Below are 21,696 nucleotides of genomic sequence, written 5' to 3'. Positions count from 1 at the left end.
TATATAGCTGTTAGATAAATGGCTTCTATATTGAACTACTTTTAAGTGATCTGACTTAGCATCTAGTTTATGACTACCTCCAACTTACTAAACACCTTTAGTGACTTTATGTCACTTTTGTTTAAAAAAATAACACTGAACTTGCTATTCAGGGAAAAGTACCATTCTGACGTATAACAGGATAAATGGAGAGACAATTCCCCGCCCCACTATAAATTATATTTATGGAAAGTATGGTACGCAAGATCCAATGTTCTAAAGAATTTGTATATTACTTGCTGTAATTTGGTTTTTGGTCCTTTTTGTCTCCCCTACCCTTTTACCTATAACTAGATAAAATGGTGCAACTGAGAAAAGACTGTCATAAAACAATTCATAAGCATGTTGCCTTGGCCACACAACTTTTGTTTAAATAAAAGTTTGGATCTAGATTTGAAATCATTTTAACAAACCAGGATTACTTTCAAAAGACAGCATTTTGAAAACAACACATGCTGACCAAATTATCTGCAGGAGAAATACTTAATGTAAACACTGTTTTAACAAAGACTAAGACAAACTTATTTAATCAATGAATATAAAGCAGTGTATTCCAAAATGAGCTTTTGAGAAAACTAATTCTTCAAAAGATACTGGTCAAATAAGTTTGGGGAATACTGTACACTGTAACTCTTCTCCCTCATTCACAAATTACATTAACATGTACAGTATCTAAAATATTTTACAAAAAATAAATAAAAATAAAGGACTTGTCCACTTGCTGAACTTTACTCTATCATTTCCCATATTTCCATAGCCAGAATTTCCCATCTTTTGGGGACAGAGCTAGTAGAGGAAAACATAGTTTAGGGAAACACTGCTATATAGCACTGTTTGAAAATAGTACCTCTAAATAGATTTACAAAATGGCTAAGATAGAAACTGTGAAAACAAATGTGAAGCTTACTGGTATTCAAACTAGGGTCCTAGATAAGAATTTACATAACTTATACTAAATTTTTTTTTTTTTTTTTTTGAGACGGAGTCTCGCTCTGTCGCCCAGGCTGGAGTGCAGTGGCCAGATCTCAGCTCACTGCAAGCTCCGCCTCCCGGGTTTACGCCCTTCTCCTGCCACCTTGCCCGGCTAGTTTTTTGTATTTTTTAGTGGAGACGGGGTTTCACCATGTTAGCCAGGATGGTCTCGATCTCCTGACCTCGTGATCCGCCCGTCTCAGCCTCCCAAAGTGCTGGGATTACAGGCTTGAGCCACCACGCCCGGCCCCTAAATTTTTTTAAGTAGCTCAGAAAAGAGACACTTTAAAAGATAGATGATTTAATTAAAAATTTAAAAATTAGCATTTTAGTCAAATCCCTATATTAACTGCTAATTTGTCTGTGACAACAAATATTCTGTGATGCCATTTTCCCCTCAAGTTACTAATGGTAGATTTTCAATATTAAAACTAAAGTTATCCTGGGATATCAGGTGGTTCAGAGGGAAATGGGAAAGAAGCACAGGTTTGTGACTCTACTGATTTATAATCATATGTGTCTTTTTTTCCTTTCTGTACCATAGTGGGCTAGTTGCAAGGGAAAAATGTTTTTAACATGTGGATTCTCATATTACATTCTGCTAGACTTCTGGACCACTTTGCTTTGATGTCAACATAATTCTAAGGGAGAAAAAAACCTTAATAGTTAACACTCCCCAAAAAGAGAGGGACTACAGCAGTTTTAGAAAAGACTTACTTAATCATTTCAAAAAGCTTTGGATCTGAGACCTTGATATTTCGTGCCATATTCCAGGAAAGATGAACCATGGGTACTATTGACTTCACACTTTGCAATTTGTTCCATTCGTACCGTTCCACTGCCAATTTATACTGGCAGGCTAGGAAAAAAAAAACAGTTATAAAGCAACCCAAAGTACCAAAAGATATGAAGATAACCATTATCACCTGCTCAGGTGATATCTTCAACATCAATTCTGAAAAACCTCAAAACACTATAAAAATAATTATGCTTTATGATAATTACAGTAGTAATAATATTAGCAATCATATAAAGAGCACTTCCTATGACTATATGCCAAGCATTGTGTTTTTATTTTTACCCATTATCTCATTTACTCTTCACCATCACCTTATTAATTTCATTACTTCCATTATACAGATGAAGAAATCGAGGACCAGAGAGGTTAAATAACTTGCCCAAAGTTACAAGAGCCAGATCCTGGTCCTAATCCAGGTCTTTTTGGCTCTAAACTCCACATTCTTAACCTTAAGTGAGTACTGCCTGAAGGCAGACGTAATTCAAACAGATTTTGACATTACAGATCTATTCATATGAAATACTAGATTTTTTTTAATGTGAAAGAATAAATTTTCTACTTTGTTTTCTCTCATAAGGGTTTTTTTTTTAAATAAAATAAAACCAAGCACTCTAAAAATTATTATTATACCCTTCATGTATATTAAAGCCATAAACCTGTTTTTTGCTAATATCTACGCTCTTAGATTTCCATTTGTTAACTTGAATTTAAATTATTGTACTACAAATTGCAATTCTATGCAAGGAGACATTCTTCTTACAACTTTTAGTAAGTTATATTTCAAGAAAAAAGGAACAGACCTATTGGATATAATCCTTTATAAATTAACTATTTTTAAGCATATTCTTTATAATACCTGTAAGTGGACCAACATTCCAAGCAATGTTGTTGCACCAGCCAATAGCCTGAACCCAATGAACAGTGCCTGCATTTATCCAGACCAAATCTCCAGGTCGCTGAATAAACCTATACACTGGAACATTTGCTTCATAAAGATCTTCAAGGTTGGGCCACCAAGAACCCATCAGGAAATTCAAATTATTTCTGAAATAAGAAAAAAATAATGTAAATGGATCAACTATATTAAGAAGCTCCTAGTAAGACTGGAAGAAAACATCAAAAATTTTTTTAATGAACACTTGTTCATTTTATTGAAACGTAATTGCTTGTCCAAAAAGATCTGCTGTATGTATATAAAGTGTGTGTAATTATGGTTGAGTACTAAATTACTAAAGATCAGTGTTACCATTTTTTTTTTTTTTTTTTTTTGAGACCAAGTCTTCCTCTGTTGCTTGGGTGGGAGTCCAGTGGCTCCATCTAGGCTCACTGTAAGTTCCGCCTCCCGGGCTCAAGCAATTCTCCTGCCTCAGCCTCCGGAGTAACTGGGATTACAGGCACCTGCCACCACGCCTGGCTAATTTTGTATTTTCAGTAGAGACGGGGTTTCACCAGGTTGGCCAAGCTGGTCTCGAACTCCTGACCTCAGGAGATCCGCCTGCTTTGGCCTCCCAAAGTGCTGGGATTACAGGCATTATAATACCTGTAGTAAGTGAACCGGCCCAGTATTACTATCTTAAATTGATTTTTCAAAGATCCAAATGAAATCCAAAGCTACTTTCAAGTAACACATAAGTTAATTTTTAATTTCATATCAACAAAGACTATTTTTGACTGAAGCCTTCTGCCTGGAGCACCTAGAAACCCCTAAAAGGTAAATGGAAGGTAGAGTTGACATCAAGTCATTTAAATCCATAAACAGGAACACTGTGGCAATACAAGTACCAGGAACTTCCCTTAATTTCTGAGGAAAAGGAGACTGGATGTCAGACTCCACATAGTTTTGATGATTAGCTGATTAAAACTACGCAGTTCAAAACAACTATCAAAAACAAACAATCATGCACGTGCACAAATAATCATGACCACTACTACCAATATACTTTGGAAACATTCCATAGATCATATTATTAAGCTTTTATTTTAATATCTGGCTTCTTATTCTCCATCATGATATGAAGTACTTTTTAAACCACACAGTCACTTTTCCCATAAAAGAACTTTATAAAATTGAATTAACTACTTCAAATTTCATATTTTGGGGAAAGAAAAACTTACACAGTAAAAATGTTCCTTTCCGTAAGATCTAAGAAATAATCTTACTTTATTTATCTTGTGCTATAGCACATGAGAAAGTATACAATTGTTTTTACTGGTTTAAATTTAATTTTTTATCTAGATCAAGGGTTGGCAAACTATGGTTCATGAGCCAAATTCAGACCACTGCCTGTTTCTATAAATAAAACTTATTAGAATACAGCTATGTCCATTCACTTACGTACTATCTCTGACTGTGCCTGTTACAATGACACAGTTGTGACAGACAGCGTATGATCTGCAAAGCCGAAAATATTATCTGGTCCTTTATGGAAAATAAATTGCCAAACTATGATCTAGAAAGAACCTTAGTCTCTCTTTTTCTCTCTTGAAAAATGCAAGGCTACTCTCAAAAGTTTAGACTAGAGTGAAAATGGTAGTCTAACTGCAAAGAGATAAGGATGGGCTTATTGTGTGTGACAAGGCCAAGTAGATACAGTCCAGAAAAAGTTGCCTATAAAGCAAAAAATGGCTATAAACACAAATCTTAGCCTTATTTCACCCATGTATTGTCATTACAAAATTAGAGAAAACTTTTTATCCAAAAGCAAGCAAGTAATCCCAAATAGAACCCCCCCCAAAAATTAAACTTACCAAAAAGTATGCATCGTTTTAATCATATATTCAAAAGAATGGTTATTTCAAGACAGGTATTACTTAAAGCCATAAAATAAACTACAGATACAGTATATAGTCACTATCAAAAGCAACAATCTTTATGTGAAACAAAATTACAGTGAAACGCTGAAGAAGCAAGTACTACTTTCACAACTGAGTTATTAAATTTACCTAACCCTTCCTCCTAACTTGATATTTTTATTATCCCTAAGCTCAAGCTTTTTGGATGTCATCTGCTTATCCTAATTATCTTTTTTTTCCCAAGACACCTCTCCATTTAGATAGGAAAAAAAACTACACCCTAAAAATAGCCAGTCGCTACTCAGAAACAATGAATAAGGATTCCTGTATTATAGCTGCAACAATATAGTATTAACTCAAAGTTCAAGAAATAAAAATCTTTCTATAGCACAATGGAGATTTTCTATATAACAATGTTCTTTCTCTGCTGCTACTGGACTGCTGGTCCACAAAAAAAGTACAGATTAAAGTAGATCAGGTTATTTCATCAGTACATTAGAAGCTTTAAAACTCCCTATCTTTGGCTTTCTTACACTGAAAGAAACCAGTATATGAATAGTGAAGACAATATAAGGTAATTATCCCTTGCTTTTATGTAAGTAAACTGTGGATTAGTATCTTTTTTTGTTTTTTAACTACAATGCACTTCTTACTAAATCCAAATATTTAAGCAAAGATTCTTAAACCAAAGAAAGAAATTAGAAGTTAGTATGGGGCTGGGCGTGGTGGCTCATGCCTGTAATCCCAGCACTTTGGGAGGCCAAGGTGGGTGGATCACGAGGTCAGGAGTTCAAGACCAGCCTGGCCAACATGGTGAAACCTTGTCTCTAGTAAAAATACACAAATTAGCAGGGCATGGTGGCACACCCCTGTAATCCCAGCTACTCAGGAGGCTGAGGCAGGAGAATTGCTTGAACCTGGGAGGTGGATGTTGCAGTAAGCTGAGATTGTGCCATTGCACTACAGCCTGGGCAACACGGCAAGACTCCAACTCAAAAAAAGGAAAAATAAACATAAAGAAGTTAGTATGTGGAATACGTGTATAATTAGTTTTCAAAGTCATCTCATATGTAAATGTTTCCTGTGGGGTTTTTTCCCCCCTTTAATTGGGGTGGGGGTATAACACCAAATGTGTATATAATGTACATTTTCATCCTATACTAATTTTCTAATGTTATTACTAAATGAAAATATCAGGTCCTTATATAATACTTTCCAGAAAAGAAGAAAGAGAATAAGGTTCTATTTAGACAAATGATCAAATTGAAACCAACTAAAAAAAAAAAAAATTCCAAAGTACTTTTTAACGCAAGATACAGAAATAAAAGCTATTTCTGAGATCTTAAGGAAAGGAACTATCCAATTCTTTCAACTAGAGAAAACAAAATCTGGGCTGATGTGGTGGTTCACGCCTGTAATCCAGCACTGTAGGAGGCCCAGGCAGGTCGATCGCCTGAGCTCAGGAGTTCAAGAGCAGCCTAGGCAACATGGTGAAACCCCATCTCTATTTAAAAATAAAAAATAAAGTAATAATACATTTTATAAAATTTCTTCCTAGAAAAAGTTGTCAGTTTAAAAAGAATTTATATCATGATATGGCAAAGGGTATTATGGTCAAGCTTGAGTTATTCACAGCCTGTACAGGTGCTCAATAAAGAATTCCTTCTACTTCCTAAAACCATTTATAACAAAACCATTTTTCTTGGAATACACACCTTTCAAATGAATAAGTATGCATTTTAAAAATTAATAACTCAACTTTTCTATCTTCTTAAATTCATGGGTACTACTATTGCATGAAGTTGTTTCATGGCATCTTTCTTAAAGTATTTCCAATTTCACAAAATATAAGGTTTGGAATCAAATAATTTAAAATGAATTCTTTGCTGAATGGTAAGTGAATACTGGCAATGTATCCATTAGGATATCCAGCTTGGTAAGTTGTCCTTTACAATTACTGCTTTCTAGTACGTGTTTTAAGAAAATGTACTTTGGAAACCTACTTTTCACAGAAGTCATTCAGAACACCCCAGTAACCTTCAGGAACAACAAACCATTCACAGTCACCTGGGCCAATATTTATGTTAACTGAACAGAAGTTGTTATTTTCTTGATGACCTGAAATGTGAAAAGAAAAAAAATTGGAGCTCCAGTGGCGCAATTGGTTAGCACATGGTACTTATACAGAAAAAAATTAATCTTCACACTATAAGTTTATAGAAAAATGGGTCTTTGGAAACAAAACCTTACAAATGCTCAACAGAGAACACTATAGTAGTATTTAGTTCTTCATCACTGTAGCATTTTTATGTCAACTCCTAACATACTCAGTAAGAGCTTCTATGATAGGCAGTATAATCATGGTTAAGAGATTAGGCTCTGGAGCCAGGCTCCTTGGCTTAGTCATTACATGAACCTGGGCAAGTTGGTAAACCATTCTGACTCAGTTTCTCTGTATGTAAGAACAGATAATAATAATCTCTATAAATTGTTGGGCTGTTTTGAAGATTGATAAACTAATGAATGCATAAAACAGTGCCTAATACAGATGTTCCTCGACTTACAGATGGGACTACATCCTGATAAACCCACAGTAAGCTGAAAAATACCTTGAGTTCAAAATGCATTTAATACTCTGATAAACCCACCATAAAGTCCAAAAGTGGTAAGTTACACCATTTCAACTCAGGGACCATCTGTATACAGTAAACAATAAATATTAGCTATTATAGATATCATTACCATTTCTTTCCTTATGAACTAATCTCCAGGAACAGCGTTTACCCCATAACAAGGTACTCAAAATAATGTTTTTTGCCCAACATTTATATCAGTGTCCAATGATAGAGTACAGAACAGAATATAGTTCTTCCATCATGTATTCCAGAACTCTTTGCACTTTACCTGACTATGGATAAAATAGGACAGAACTGGGCTTCTAATGGTCTGAGGATAACAATTATAACCAATAGTTCTAATCCTGGCTGTATATTAGAATCCTCTGGGGACCTCAGTTAAAAACCAACCCACCCACCCACATGCACGGATCTGAATCCTAGAGATTAATTAATTACATATTTTTTTAAAAGCTACCAGGTGTGGTGACTCAAGCCTATAATCCCAGCACTTTGGGAGGTCCAGAGGGAAGGATAACTTGAAGTCATTATGTGAACCTCGAAACAATTAGCCAGGCATGGTGGCATGCACTTGTAGTCCTAGCTACTTGGGAGGCTGAGGCAGGAGAATTGCTTGAGCCCAGGAGTTAAACAACATTACAGTGAGCTATGATCACATCACTGCACTCCAGCCTGGGTGACATACCAAGACCCTGTCTCTTAACAAAAAAAAAGAAGAAAAGAAAAAGAAACAAAGGACCAGGAGAATCAAATCAGCAGCCGGGATGGGGAACCACTGACCCATTTTACCCAGAAGCAAGCATAGCCCTATTTTCAAACAATTCTTAAGCATGACTCAGTGAGAATGTGAACAAAGAAGGAAGCAGTCTGGTTTTCAAACCATGGCTGCATCAAGTAGCAAAGAGAAGCACCTGAGGGAGACCTGCAGCCCACAGTACATTGGTACAGTTGAACTGGTTATCAACAGTATCTCTTCTAACTGATCAGTGCTGGGATTGTAGCAACTGTTAAATATTTTGAATATCACCCTGTGAAATTTCATGTTAATGCAAAGGAGCACAAAGAAGATAGTACTTCAGTACTGGATAGAAAATTTAAGTCTAAAAACAATGTAATTCACTTTACAAATGAAGAAAAAGACCTAAAGAAGAAATGTAACTTGTCAAAAGTGACAAGCCTAATTAGTGGCAAAGTCTAGACTAGTTATTAGAATGAGTCTAGTAATGTCTCCACATCGTGAAGTTATTTTTAAACTGTGAATTGTGATCCACTTAGAAAACTGCAACCTACACTTTAGTTTTTAAATGAAACAGAATGGAATAGACTGGAAAACATACTGTTCGATAAAACTGCTGCTGTATACATACATGTGCATTTGGTTACATATAAAACATACTTTTTATTGTTACTTGGGTTAAAAGAAAAATTAAAAAACACTGCACCCCATCACTCTCTGCAACAGATGGGACTAACAAGAGAGTCTTCAGGCCAAAAGAACTTATTTCCCAGTGGTGCTCCAATGACCCCTTTCCAGATTAAATTGTTATACTGTTTCTGGGCTATTACACTAAAAAAAGATAATGAAAAGGGGAAAAATCTTAATCTGAGCCCAGTTAAAAAGTCTAACATTATAACAGGAACAACTCTTTCAGTTTTATTCATTATAAATGACAAGATCCTGGCTGTCTTTGCATGTTTCATATTTTGATTTTGTTTTCAATTTTAACAAGGTATGTTAGTTCATACAAATTACCTGGTGTTCTGCTCCCTGGAACTTTCATGTATAGTTGAACTGTGTTCATGCCCAGTATGGTATGACCAACATGGCTTAGAAGATTTCCTGCTGATACGACACGCACAAAAGCAGGAAGTTTAGTCAGCTCATGTAGCTGCAACTTCCACCTGCAATAAAATAACACATCAAAAGTGAAACTCTGCTACAAGTATCTGTGGAAGTTTACCATTTCTTCAAAACTCTTGGGTTCCAATCAGAAAAACAATTAGGTCTATAAATATTTTACTTTTCCATAGGAAAAAACTTAAATTTTTCAATTTTTCCAAAGAATACTTCCCAACAAAAATAGGCAAAAAATTATTGACCAAGTAAATAAAAGAAAAAATACTAACAGTTGTACAATTATATTTTATAAATACATTTTCATGTAACTATTTCATATAATTAAAAATATAATTTTGTGATTACGTAATTAGCACATAGTCAGAGTCTTGATGAAAAACTATAGAAAAGTTTTAGGTAAAAAAAAAAAAATCTGGCAAGGTGCAGTGGCTCACAACTGTAACCCCAACACTTTGGAAGGCTGAGGTGGAAGGATCTCTTGAGCCCAGGAGTTCAACACAAGCCTGGGCAACACAGTGAGACTCCATCTCTACTTTTGGAAAAAAAAAAAAAAAATTTTAAATTTCAATTGTAAAATATAGCAGAAAAAGTTTAGCTTAAATTCATGTCAACTTAAAAACAAAAGAAAATAAATGAAACAGAAGAGGAAATTGTAGAGAATTCCCAGTCTAGCACAGGATAACTCTTTGCATTAGTTCACAGAAATATTACTATAAGGACTTACTTTTTGTCATCAGATAGGTCAATATTGGTCCCAAACTTTATGGTTTTAAAGGGTCCTTTCCTCCTCCTCCCAGAACTTAAAAAAGAGACACAGGATTAGAAACATGCCTTTTAAAAAGAAATACTAAGTGGACATTAAAAATGACTTACTTATCTGACGATGTAGATTCACTATCTGAGTGGTCTTTATGATGACTTCTTTTTTCATTTTCTTCCTATAGATTAAGCAAAAAGCATTCTAGTTTAGTGTTGTACAACTGGCAATCCTTTCCACCATACAACTGAAAAAAAAAATTCATATCTAGATTGAATAGTATTATTTGTGTTTTGAAACTAAGTTTCATGTTTTTAATATTTTGAGACAGGGTTTGACTCCTGTTGCCCAGGCTGGAGTGCAGTGTGTGATCCCGGCTCACTGCAACCTCCTCCTCCTGGGCTCAAACGATTCTCCTGCCTCAGCCTCCTGAGTAGCTGGGACTATAGGTGCGCATGACCATGCCCAGCTGATTTTTGTATTTTTGGTAGAGACGGGGTTTTGCCATGTTGCCCAGGCTAGTATCAAACTCCTGCGCTCAAGCTGTCTACTGGCCTCAGCCTCCCAAAGTGCTGGGATTACAGGCGTGAATCATCACACCTGGCCTTCAAACTGTTTCTATAGGCCTCTTACACATGAAAATTTCTTCAAACACCACATTAAATAAATAAATACCCAAGAAAAGTCGAATCTCACCGGCATGGTATCCAACTTCCTCCACTAGCCACAACGTTATATTACAGATTCTCATACTTGCCCCATTTTCAAGAGGAGAGAAAACTTGAGTAAAGCTGAAAGGCCTAGGACATCCCAATCTTGATTACAAATGATATAAGCTAGCAGAGGTGTGTGCATGTGTACACAACTATATATGTGTAAGAGTAGAAGGTAAGATACTTTTTATTCTTGATTATGAACAAAGGAAAAGTTCTTCCAGGGAGTATTTATTCCACAAAGAATTATACACAAATGACAAAATGTTTCTAACATTGGTAATTCAAGTGCTGGATAAATATAGGTATTTTTCAATGCAAATATTACTTTTATTTACAACTCCTGAGTCACGGACATGGTATCTGTTAACACTGTTTTATGATTTCTAAGTTAGCAGTACTTCTGACCTTTGGCTTCCATTCCTTTAAATGTATAGTGTCTGAACATTCGTCAAACTTTTTACATGTAATGGTCCATGTCTTAAAGCATACTAAAAAACCCCATGCTGGCCGGGCGCGGTGGCTCACGCCTGCAATCCCAGCACTTTGGGAAGCCAAGGTGGGCAGATCACCTGAGGTTGGGAGTTCGAAACCACCCTGATCAACATGGAGAAACACCGTCTCTACTAAAAATACAAAATTAGCTGCATGTGGTGGCAAATGCCTGTAATCCCAGCTACTTGGGAGGCTGAGGCAGGAGAATTGCTTGAATCCGGGAGGCAGAGGTTGCAGTGAACCGAGATCATGCCATTGCACTTCAGCCTGGGCAACAAGAGCGAAACTTCGTCTCAAAAAAACAACAAAAAACCCCCATGCTTTCTTTGGTTATGGAACTCTCCCCATTTAAATAGACTGCCTCTTACTATCTTTGCTTTTCAACTCTTCCTCCAAATTTTCCTTTGATGATCTTTGACTCCTTCTTACTACTTATTCTATCCTGACTATAATATTAGCAGGTACTTGAAGCCTTTTGAAAGTTTGAACTACAGATTTATATGGACAACGAATTCACTGGAACTCAGTAAAGTCACAGAATAGTTTTTACTGGATGAATTTCTTTGTAGTATATAGGGAGCGGCAAGTGGGAAAGGAAGACAAATATAATTTACAGGTAGAAATGCTATCTTGATTGAAAGTATGAGTTGGCAGAATTTTAAACAGAGACAACAAGCAAATCTAATGAATCACAAATTAAAGACTTTCAGCCACATACTATCAGTGGTAGGATATGTGAAGAACAAACAACTTAGTGCAGACAAGTATTTGAGTAATACATTTAATAAACTCATTTATTTGGATGTATTATGTTCACTTTGTAGGAGAATTCACAAAGTTCTCATTATAGTGCTAGAGGATTTTTGTAATGCTTCAGTGCTGAAAGGGCTATATGGGTCTTTTAATAATAATAACCCTCTGAGTTTTATATTTTTGTTTTTTTAATTTCCTCCTTCAGTTTTCTCTTATAGCCTAAGATTGGTAAGAAGAACACTAATGTTTCCTGCAGGAGTTGTCTATGAGATAACACTAATCTGGCAGAAGAAAAAAAAGGGAAGACAAGACGGGATTTTGCAAGCATAAAATAAACCTAAGACTTAGTTTATCCTCTAAATTAGTGGTTCTCAACCAGGAGCGAATGTGCCCTTCAGGGGATATTTGACATGTCTGGAGATATTTTTGAGAAGCCAGAGATGCTAATAAATACCCTGCAAGGTGCAAGACAGTGCCCCCACAATAAAGAATTATCCAGTCCAAAATGTCAATACTACGGAAGTTAAGAAACCCTGCTCTAAAAAAAGTATCCCAGAAATGAAGGACATATTTCACTAGACAGTAATTCTATTTCCCCATGATGATATTTACTTCATGAACCCATGGGTTTGTTTAGACTTTACTAAAAGCAAACCGAGGGTGGGTGTGGTGGCTCACGCCTGTAATCCCAGCAGTTTGGGAGAGCCTGAGGTAGGCGAATCACTTGAGGTCAGGAGTTCGAGAGCAGCCTGGCCAACATGGTGAAACCCAGTTTCTACTGAAAATGCAAAAAAGTTAGCTGGACGTGGTGGCACGTGCCTGTAATCCCAGCTACTCGGGAGTCTGAGGCAGAAGAATCGCTTGAACCTGGGAGGTAGAGGTTGCAGTGAGCCAAGATCGTGCCATTGCACTCTAGCCTGGGCGACAGAGGGAGACTCCGTCTCAAAATACATACATACATACATACATACATACATACATACCTACAAGAAAACTGGATAGCACTTACAAAGTATTTTATGTAACATAAAATGATGAGATGCATATAAAAGTAATGTGTCCTTTCAAAACTCCAAAGTAAAATCATCTTTAAAGTCCTAAAATAATCTTTAGGATACAAATACTTACTCTCAATGATTCCTGGAATGAGGAGGCCTGGTACTGTGCATATTTAGCAATTGTAGTATGAGATCTATTACTTTCACAATGCCAGATTTTCTTTGTTCCAGTGGGATCCCAGTTTTCATCTGCTGGCTGCAACAACTGTGTCCTCACTTCTACCATATGTTCATTGTTAGCTTCCACCAAAGTTTTAGTAGAGAAAAGTCCCAGGTCTTCATGAATACATAAATGTAGTTAAAAAATGAAAATTATATTTGGGATAATATTTTAAGTGCTTGTATTTTTTTTAAAGGAAGAAGGTAAAGCATTTTATGGCACTGTATCCAGTTCCCATAAAAAACTAGGGCCTCTGCACAACCTGAGCTATGTGCCAAGTTTGCAGAACCATTAGCTGAAGCCTTGAATATAACTGCTATGTCATCCCATCCGAGAAAGAATTAAGTGTGCAAGGACTGAAATTTCATTTATTTATTTAATTTCTGCAGATGCCAGGAAATACTTATGGGACTACAGTATTTATTAGTAGCATCAAATTTCACCTACATTTTATAATCAATTTTTTTCTATTAACCTAAATCACAATTATGTAAATGGACCCAAATAATAGCTAAATTTAAAAACCACCACAGAATTGCCAGTAACCAGTATCACCAACAATATATTCACATCATGGATTAAAGAAGTGATATACACACACACTCTCTCTCATTCTTAGTACTAAAAAAAATTAAAATACCAAAAAAAAAAAAAAAAAGTTTCTGCCAGTGCTTGAAAAGTTAAAAGACAGCGAAAGAAATAGACAAACTTTTTCCTTTTTTTATTTAAGGCTTACCTAACTTAAGAGCTCCAGCAAGGCCACGTATTACTGTAACAGGGTTGTTCGGATTTGTACAAAATTGATGTAATGGAGGAAAGAAAGCATCACGTTTATTTTCCAACTGTAAAATTAAAATATGTGGTTAGATCTCAGGAAAACAGAGCTTTTATTTAAATATTATGCTCCAAATTAATATTATTTTTCACAATTTAAATAATGCATTTTATGGGGTGCTATTTCTATCTTACAGTATCTTATCACTATGACTTTTGATTCTAGTTTAAATTAGATAGTAACCACATACATTTCTCCTGTCCATTTTATCATGACAAAAATATGTAGGAGAAATGAAACTGAAATTAAACTTTAAAATCAAAGTGTTTCAAACATTATTCAGTTTTAAAATGAAAAGACAATCCTGACACATGCTGCAACATGGATGAACCTTGAGGACATTATGTTAAGTGAAATAAGCCAGTCACAAAAAGACAAATATTGTATGGTTCCACTTACATGAGGTATTTAGAATAGTCAAATTTATAGAAACTGAAAGTAGAATGGTAGTTGCCAGGGGCTTGGAGGAGGGAGAAATGGGGAGTTGTTCAGTGTGTAGTTCCAGTTTGCCAAGATGAGAAAGTTCTGGAGATTGGTTGGACAACAATGTGAATATGCTTAACAGTACTGAACTGCACACTCAGAAATGGGTAAGATGGTAAATTTTATGTGTTTTTTAAAAAATCACAATAAAAGAGAGGAAAAGAAGAAAAAATTGTGCCTAAACATATTATCAAAGAAAGCAGACTGAAGAGGACCCATGAAAGATAAAAACTTAATTTTGCATTTTTTTTTTTCTCTTCAGAGCTCACATTACAAGTTTTTTTTACATGTCTATCCCAGTGCTTCCCTTACATAGTAAGGGATAAACAATGACTGGTTGGAGGAAGAATTAATATGATAATATTTGGCCTCTAGAGGGCAAAGGGGTTAAACTATAAAACAAACTCCAGTACCATTTTACAGATGCAAGATCATTATACACATACTACCCTAACTTTATACTTACAAAAAACTTTGATTTGGGATAGAAGCAGGAAAATGAAAGGAAAGAGGGTAGGAAGATCTATTTGGAAGAAACAGAAATAGGAATTGCTTTGACTGAACTCTTAACAACTTCCTATATCAGATTCCTATATTTCTATAAAGTAAAACTAGTATCTAGTTTTAAATAGCCTATTAAATTTTTTAGTGACATATATCTACTATCACACTTACGTTCTCACTTATTTTGAAGGTAGTATCTTTTTTGGGGGGCAGATGTATAAAACAGAATGAATGTTAAGGTCCACATAACTAAGTAGAATGCAGATTTAAAACCCAGTTTACCCAAAAAACGTTACACTTTTAGGTAGCTTTTTCCTAATACTGCTCAAAATTAGAGCAATAAAAAATATTTCTCATGATTCTAATATCATCACAGTTAATAGCTGAGAAGGTCTTTTAAAAATGCTATTACAAAATCTTTTTGAATGTATCTTTCCCCACCAAAAAAATACTTAATCTGTTGCCAATAATCGTAATGTTTCCTAAAGGGCATCCATATAAATTTAAAGAAAGATTTTATGAAAGACAGGTAGTTGCAAACACTGTTTTATTTCCAGTCAGTCAATTCAGACTCACGTAAATACTAGGTGTAGGTGGATTCAACTTGTCCTTTGGCAAGGGAGGGTATGGTGAAGATGGTGGTCTTGGAGGTGGACATTTATCCAACAAAATGCTACTGTTAGATAAGCCATTTTTACCTAGATTCCTTAAAAAAAAAAAGAAGAAGAAGAAGAAGAAGGGATAAATAAATCAGTTGTACATTTATTTGGAAAACAGAAAAAAAAACAAAAAAAAAAGAATCCTGAATTAAGTCCTAATTAAATTACTAGGCATTTGCACAAGTCCATGAGATGTGGGATGTAGATCCATCAGGAAAAACACTAAGAACGATTGTTAATTTCAGCAAAGACTTGATGCCTATATATCCTCCACTGAAGGAAAATAAAAGATATCACAACATATAAATTATTGATGACATTCCTTATTTTGTTCGTAATTTTCCAATTTATTTTCTTCACCTAAACAACAAACATGAGCTACAATTTCCTCTCTACCATCACATTCTTTTCCATCAATGTTAAAATATTAACTTGACCAAAAAAGTTCTAGATAATAGTAAAAAACAGAATGTCTCTTTTCCTATGTCTCATCTTAGCAATTATAATCAGAATATCTTTGTAACAACTCTCAAACCTGAGATTTTTTTCCTTTTACTCAAATCAGAAAAAAATTTCCTGTGCAACTCCTTGACTAATAAAATTCAGCAAGATGCCAATCTAGTAACTTATACAGCAAATTATAGTATTTCTTTTTAAACAAGGCATATAATTGCTATCTACTCTCTGACACTGTATATAATTATTACTTACTGGTATTTAGGTTGATGAAGGTATCACTCTGTTAAAATTATAAATTCTTAAGATAGGGTAGAATTATTCCCTAAAAATAATTCTTTTAGTGCAAGCAAGAAAGACATTTCCAACGTTTCTACCAAACTTAGAAAATCAACAAGAAATAATTTTGAGCTTTCAAACCACTCCAGGTTAACTAACTTACCTCACCGAATTATTACAAATTCGAAAGCAATAAATGCATTAAAATATCAAGTACTCTTAACATATTAAATTTCAGGTAATAATTTGAAATTTTCAATTATTCTGGGAAGTCAAAAAACTCAGTAACTTTACTTAAGAAGGAATTAGCTACTTTCATCACAAACTGCAGAATAAAACAGGTTGAATTTATTTTCCTTATCTTGCTACACTGAACAAAGTGTTACCAATTAGCCTGTTTTGGTTGGTACTAATGAAAACTAGGCCTTAAACTTTCACTGCCATAGATTTTTAAGATGTTATACTAAATAGCACCATAGGTGTTACTTTCTTAATTTTTTCAACTACAACTCCAAGTAAAAACAAAAAAAAGTTCATGGCAGGCCTCAAAGGAATGATTTACGTTTAAAATAATTGACTTTTAAATGAAAATATATGAAAATATTATTAAACTGAAATTTTACTTTCAGCTAACAATTAAAGGTTGAATAAATTTTCTGTCCAAAACTAGTTTTCAATCTCTCTCCACAAAGCACATGTGCCTTGTATATTTAAAGACAGATATACACTTAAGCCTTTAGATTTGGGTATAAAATTAGTACCAATTTATAAACTCCATCAAATTTTTGCTTTTAACATGTAGAGAATTTTTGGTGAGACTGGGAAAGAAACAATTCAAGTATTATCATTAAACTAATGCAAGACAAAACAGTTGCAATATCTACATAAATAATAGTTTTCATGCTGAATTGTATATCTGCCACTCTATCGAATATAAGCAAAATATGACTCAGAATACAGAAAATCTGTCTTTTAGGAAAGGAGATGGATATACTACTGTATAGTAAATGGTTACTATTTTGAAGAAATTGAAATATATGAACCATGTATTAAAACTGTGCTATAAAAGAGCGTCTCAAACTAATTAAATGTGGCACCAAAATGTAAGCTTCTACAACATACTGGACACTCAGAGATGAGGCTAGGAAACAAGGTTTGACAGATTAGTAGAATTCTGTCTCTATCATTTCTATAGTTCCGTAACAAAAAAGAGAAACGAGAAAGTAAAACAATGGAAAATGTTGTTGCCAATATTTTAAAATAGAAAAGAAAAAAGCGGGGCATGACTAGTACTTTCAGGGAGCTGATAATTCAATCAATTGAATGTTGCAATTACAATTTTAGACATGCAAGAAGAAAAAGTATTATAACTGCCTTTTAATGTATACCACTGACCACTGCAACATTAAGATAAACTAAACAAGAATCAGATTAAAAAATAACCAGCAGTTTAAAAACTAACTACATATACGGAAATAAAGGGGTACCCAATAGTGCATACAAGTCATACCTAGACATTTCTTACTGTGTTTGAAACGCTGACTACCTGCCTATTAAGGTCAAGTTTCAAACACATAGGAATTTCCCTGAAGGAACTGATGACATATATAGTGCTCTGCATAGCAAATATAAGCTATTTCCACTTAAAATATATTGACCAATCCCAATGCAAAGGGCAGGGCTGTGGATAACAGGAATAGACTTTATCTTCTGAATGTCTAAATGTCCAACATTGTTTAGAACACCTCAAGCCAAGTAATAAAACTTCCATATAAAAATCCAAAGTGGAGAAAGGAGTTGAAGAAAGAAGCAGATTTTGGACCAAAACAGCATGGTACTGGTACCAAAACAGAGATACAGACCAATGGAACAGAACAGAGTCCTCAGAAATAATACCACACATCTACAACCATCTGATCTTTGACAAACCTGACAAAAACAAGAAATGGGGAAAGGATTCCCTATTTAATAAATGGTGCTGGGAAAACTGGCTAGTCATATGTAGAAAGCTGAAACTGGATCCCTTCCTTACACCTTATACAAAAATTAATTCAAGATGGATTAAAGACTTAAATGTTAGACCTAAAACCATAAAAACCCTAGAAGAAAACCTAGGCAATACCATTCAGTCCTAGGCATGGGCAAGGACTTCATGACTAAAACACAAAAAACAATGGCAATAGAAGCCAAAATAGACAAATGGGATCTAAATTAAACTAAAGAGCTTCTGCACAGCAAAAGAAACTACCATCAGAGTGAACACGCAACCTACAGAATGGGAGAAAATTTTTGCAATCTACCCATTCTGACAAAGGGCTAATATCCAGAACCTACAAAAACTCAAACAAATTTACAAGAAAAAAACAAACAACCCCATCAAAAAGTGGGCAAAGGATATGAACAGACATTTCTCAAAAGAAGACATTCATACAGCCAACAGACACATGAAAAAATGCTCATCATCACTGGCCATCAGAGAAATGCAAATCAAAACCACAATGAGATACCATCTCACACCAGTTAGAATGGCGATCATTAAAAAGTCAGGAAACAACAGGTGTTGGAGAGGATGTGGAGAAATAGGAACACTTTTACACTGTTGGTGGGATTGTAAACTAGTTCAACCATTATGGAAAACAGTATGGCGATTCCTCAAGGATCTAGAACTAGATGTACCATATGACCCAGCCATCCCATTACTGGGTATATACCCAAAGGATTATAAATCATGCTGCTATAAAGACACATGCACATGTATGTTTATTGCGGCACTATTCACAATAGCAAAGACTTGGAATCAACCCAAATGTCCATCAGTGACAGACTGGATTAAGAAAATGTGGCACATATATACCATGGAATACTATGCAGCCATACAAAAGGATGAGTTTGTGTCCTTTGTAGGGACATGGATGCAGCTGGAAACCATCATTCTTAGCAAACTATCACAAGAACAGAAAACCAAACACCGCATGTTCTCACTCATAGGTGGGAACTGAACAATGAGATCACTTGGACTCGGGAAGGGGAACATCACACACCGGGGCCTATCATGGGGGGGGGGAGGGATTGCATTGGGAGTTATACCTGATGTAAATGACGAGTTGATGGGTGCAGCACAGCAACATGGCACAAGTATACATATGTAACAAACCTGCACGTTATGCACATGTACCCTAGAACTTAAAGTATAATAATAAAAAATAAAAAAATAAATAAAAATAAATAAAAAATAAAAACAATCTATAAAGAACTTAAACAAATTTACAAGAAAAAAACAAACAACCCCATCAAAAAGTGGGCAAAGGATATGAACAGACACTTCTCAAAAGAAGACATGCAGCCAACAGATACACGAAAAAATGCTCATCATCACAGGTCATCAGAGAAATGCAAATCAAAACCACAATGAGATACCATTTCACACCAGTTAGAATGGTGATCATTAAAAAGTCAGGAAACAACAGATGCTGGAGAGGATGTGGAGAAATAGGAACACTTCTACACTGTTGGTGGAAGTGTAAACTAGCTCAACCATTGTGGAAGACAGTGTGGCAATTCCTCAAGGATCTAGAGCTAGAAGTACCATTTGACCCAGCGATCCCATTACTGGGAGTATACCCAAAGGATTATAAATCATGCTATTATAAAGACACATGCACACGTATGCTTATTGCGGCACTATTCACCATAGCAAGACTTGGAACCAACCCAAATGTCCATCAATGATAGACTGGATTAAGAAAATGTGGCACATATACACCATGGAATACTATGCAGCCATAAAAAAGGGTAAGTTCATATCCTTTGCAGGGACATGGATGAAGCTGGAAACCATCATTCTGAGCAAACTATCACAAGTACAGAAAACCAAATACCGCATGCTCTCACTCATAGGTGGGAATTGAACAATGAGAACACTTGGACACAGGGTGGGGAACACTACACACTAGAGCCTGTTGTGGGGTGGGGGGCGGGGGGAGGGAAAGCATTGGGAGAAATACCTAATGCAAATGACAGGTTGATGGGTGCAGCAAACCAACATGGCACATGTATACCTATGTAACGAGCCTGCATGCTGTGCACATGTACCCTAGAACTTAAAGTATAATAATAATAAAATAATAATAATAATAATAAAAAGCAGGTTTTGCAATGGATTTAGAGATTATCCCATCTTAAATCCTTTTCTCTCAGTTTTTAAAATCTCTCTGAGAAAAGTCAGAGTAGGGGGATATTAATTGTTGCCCAATTATTTAAAATATTGGCTTAAAGTTATCAAATTTACCCATATCATTTGGTAGGTAGAGAAATGGTGAAAATGTGCTCTGTGATAAACCCATCTACACTTTAGTTATCCTTTGTTAGGAAGCTCCTAGACCAGAGACGTCAAGTCTCTTGTATCTGTGTTACTTTCCCCTTGAGTTCTGGACTCCTGCCCAGCACAGGCCACCATCAAGAGAACACAGAAATGGCAAACAACATGACACCTATCATTTGCCATCTTACCTTTTTCTCTATGCCTCAAAAGATTTTTATCTCCAACTTATCAGAGCACTTTTTTGTCTCTTCAGTAATTGAGTCCTGGATTTACTGGAATAACCCAGTAACCTCAGGGATCTACAGTGTTTTGATGAATCTAGCTGTTTACAAGATATATATATATACATATATATATATGTATATATATAATTAAGTCTCCATAATAAGGCAAAATTGCCTTTTCGAGTTAAAAGCTGAAAATAAAACTAAAAAAAGTACTTAAATACCCTGAAATAAATGTTCGTATATGCCTGGAAAATGAGATGGAAGATTATAATCTTTAATACATTAAGAAACACAATCAGCTGGGCGCAGTGGCTCACACCTGTAATCCCTGCACTTTGAGGCAGGTGGATCACAAGGTCAGGAGATGAAGACCATCCTGGCTAACACGGTGAAACCCCGTCTCCACTAAAAAAATTCAAAAAAATTAGCTGGGTGTGGTGGCACACGCCTGTAGTCCCAGATACTTGGGAGGCTGAGGGAGGAGAATGGCGTGAAACCGGGAGGAGGAGCTTGCAGTGAGCTGAGACTGTGCCACCGTACTCCAGCCTGGGTGACAGAGTGAGAAAAAAAAAAAAAAAGAAACACGACCAACTAAGCACCTATAGCACAAAGCTTTATTAATACACAACTTATGAAAACTGCTACTATACACAGTTTGTAACTTGGGGAACAGAACATAGCTCCGTGGAACTCTTTCTGACAATATTCCTCCTTAGGTCCCATACAGTTCATGATGTTAGTTTTGGACCTCTAAATCTTTCCCATTTTCTAGGAACTGTCTTGAGTCTACAGAGAGTGGATGAGAGAGAAAGCCCCTGCTCCAGTAGTGAGAGCAGCAGTACCTAGGAAACAGGACAGAGGCCCCAGCAGATGAGTGAGGAGCAGGTAGAAGACAGTCA

At 35.5% G+C, this 21,696-nt stretch overlaps 1 protein-coding gene across 18 annotated transcripts in view; it reads right to left on the bottom strand.

The window, feature by feature from the left end:
* Positions 1–21,696, bottom strand: part of KDM6A (lysine demethylase 6A) — a 232,189-nt gene that overhangs the window by 19,065 nt on the left and 191,428 nt on the right. For 15 of the 18 annotated variants that reach the window (XM_050775546.1, XM_050775547.1, XM_050775554.1 and 12 more), the window contains 9 exons: positions 15,432–15,561; positions 13,770–13,875; positions 12,944–13,149; positions 9,971–10,035; positions 9,822–9,896; positions 8,993–9,141; positions 6,607–6,721; positions 2,667–2,854; positions 1,729–1,870 (listed from right to left, as the gene is read on the bottom strand). In XM_050775546.1, coding sequence (XP_050631503.1) covers positions 1,729–1,870; positions 2,667–2,854; positions 6,607–6,721; positions 8,993–9,141; positions 9,822–9,896; positions 9,971–10,035; positions 12,944–13,149; positions 13,770–13,875; positions 15,432–15,561 — 1,176 coding nt within the window. The other 3 variants (XM_050775561.1, XM_050775562.1, XM_050775563.1) reach the window with 1 other exon arrangement.

Source organism: Macaca thibetana, chromosome X (assembly GCF_024542745.1).
Source record: "Macaca thibetana thibetana isolate TM-01 chromosome X, ASM2454274v1, whole genome shotgun sequence".
Lineage (NCBI taxonomy): Eukaryota > Metazoa > Chordata > Mammalia > Primates > Cercopithecidae > Macaca > Macaca thibetana.
This window is presented reverse-complemented; position numbering and strand designations above follow the sequence as displayed.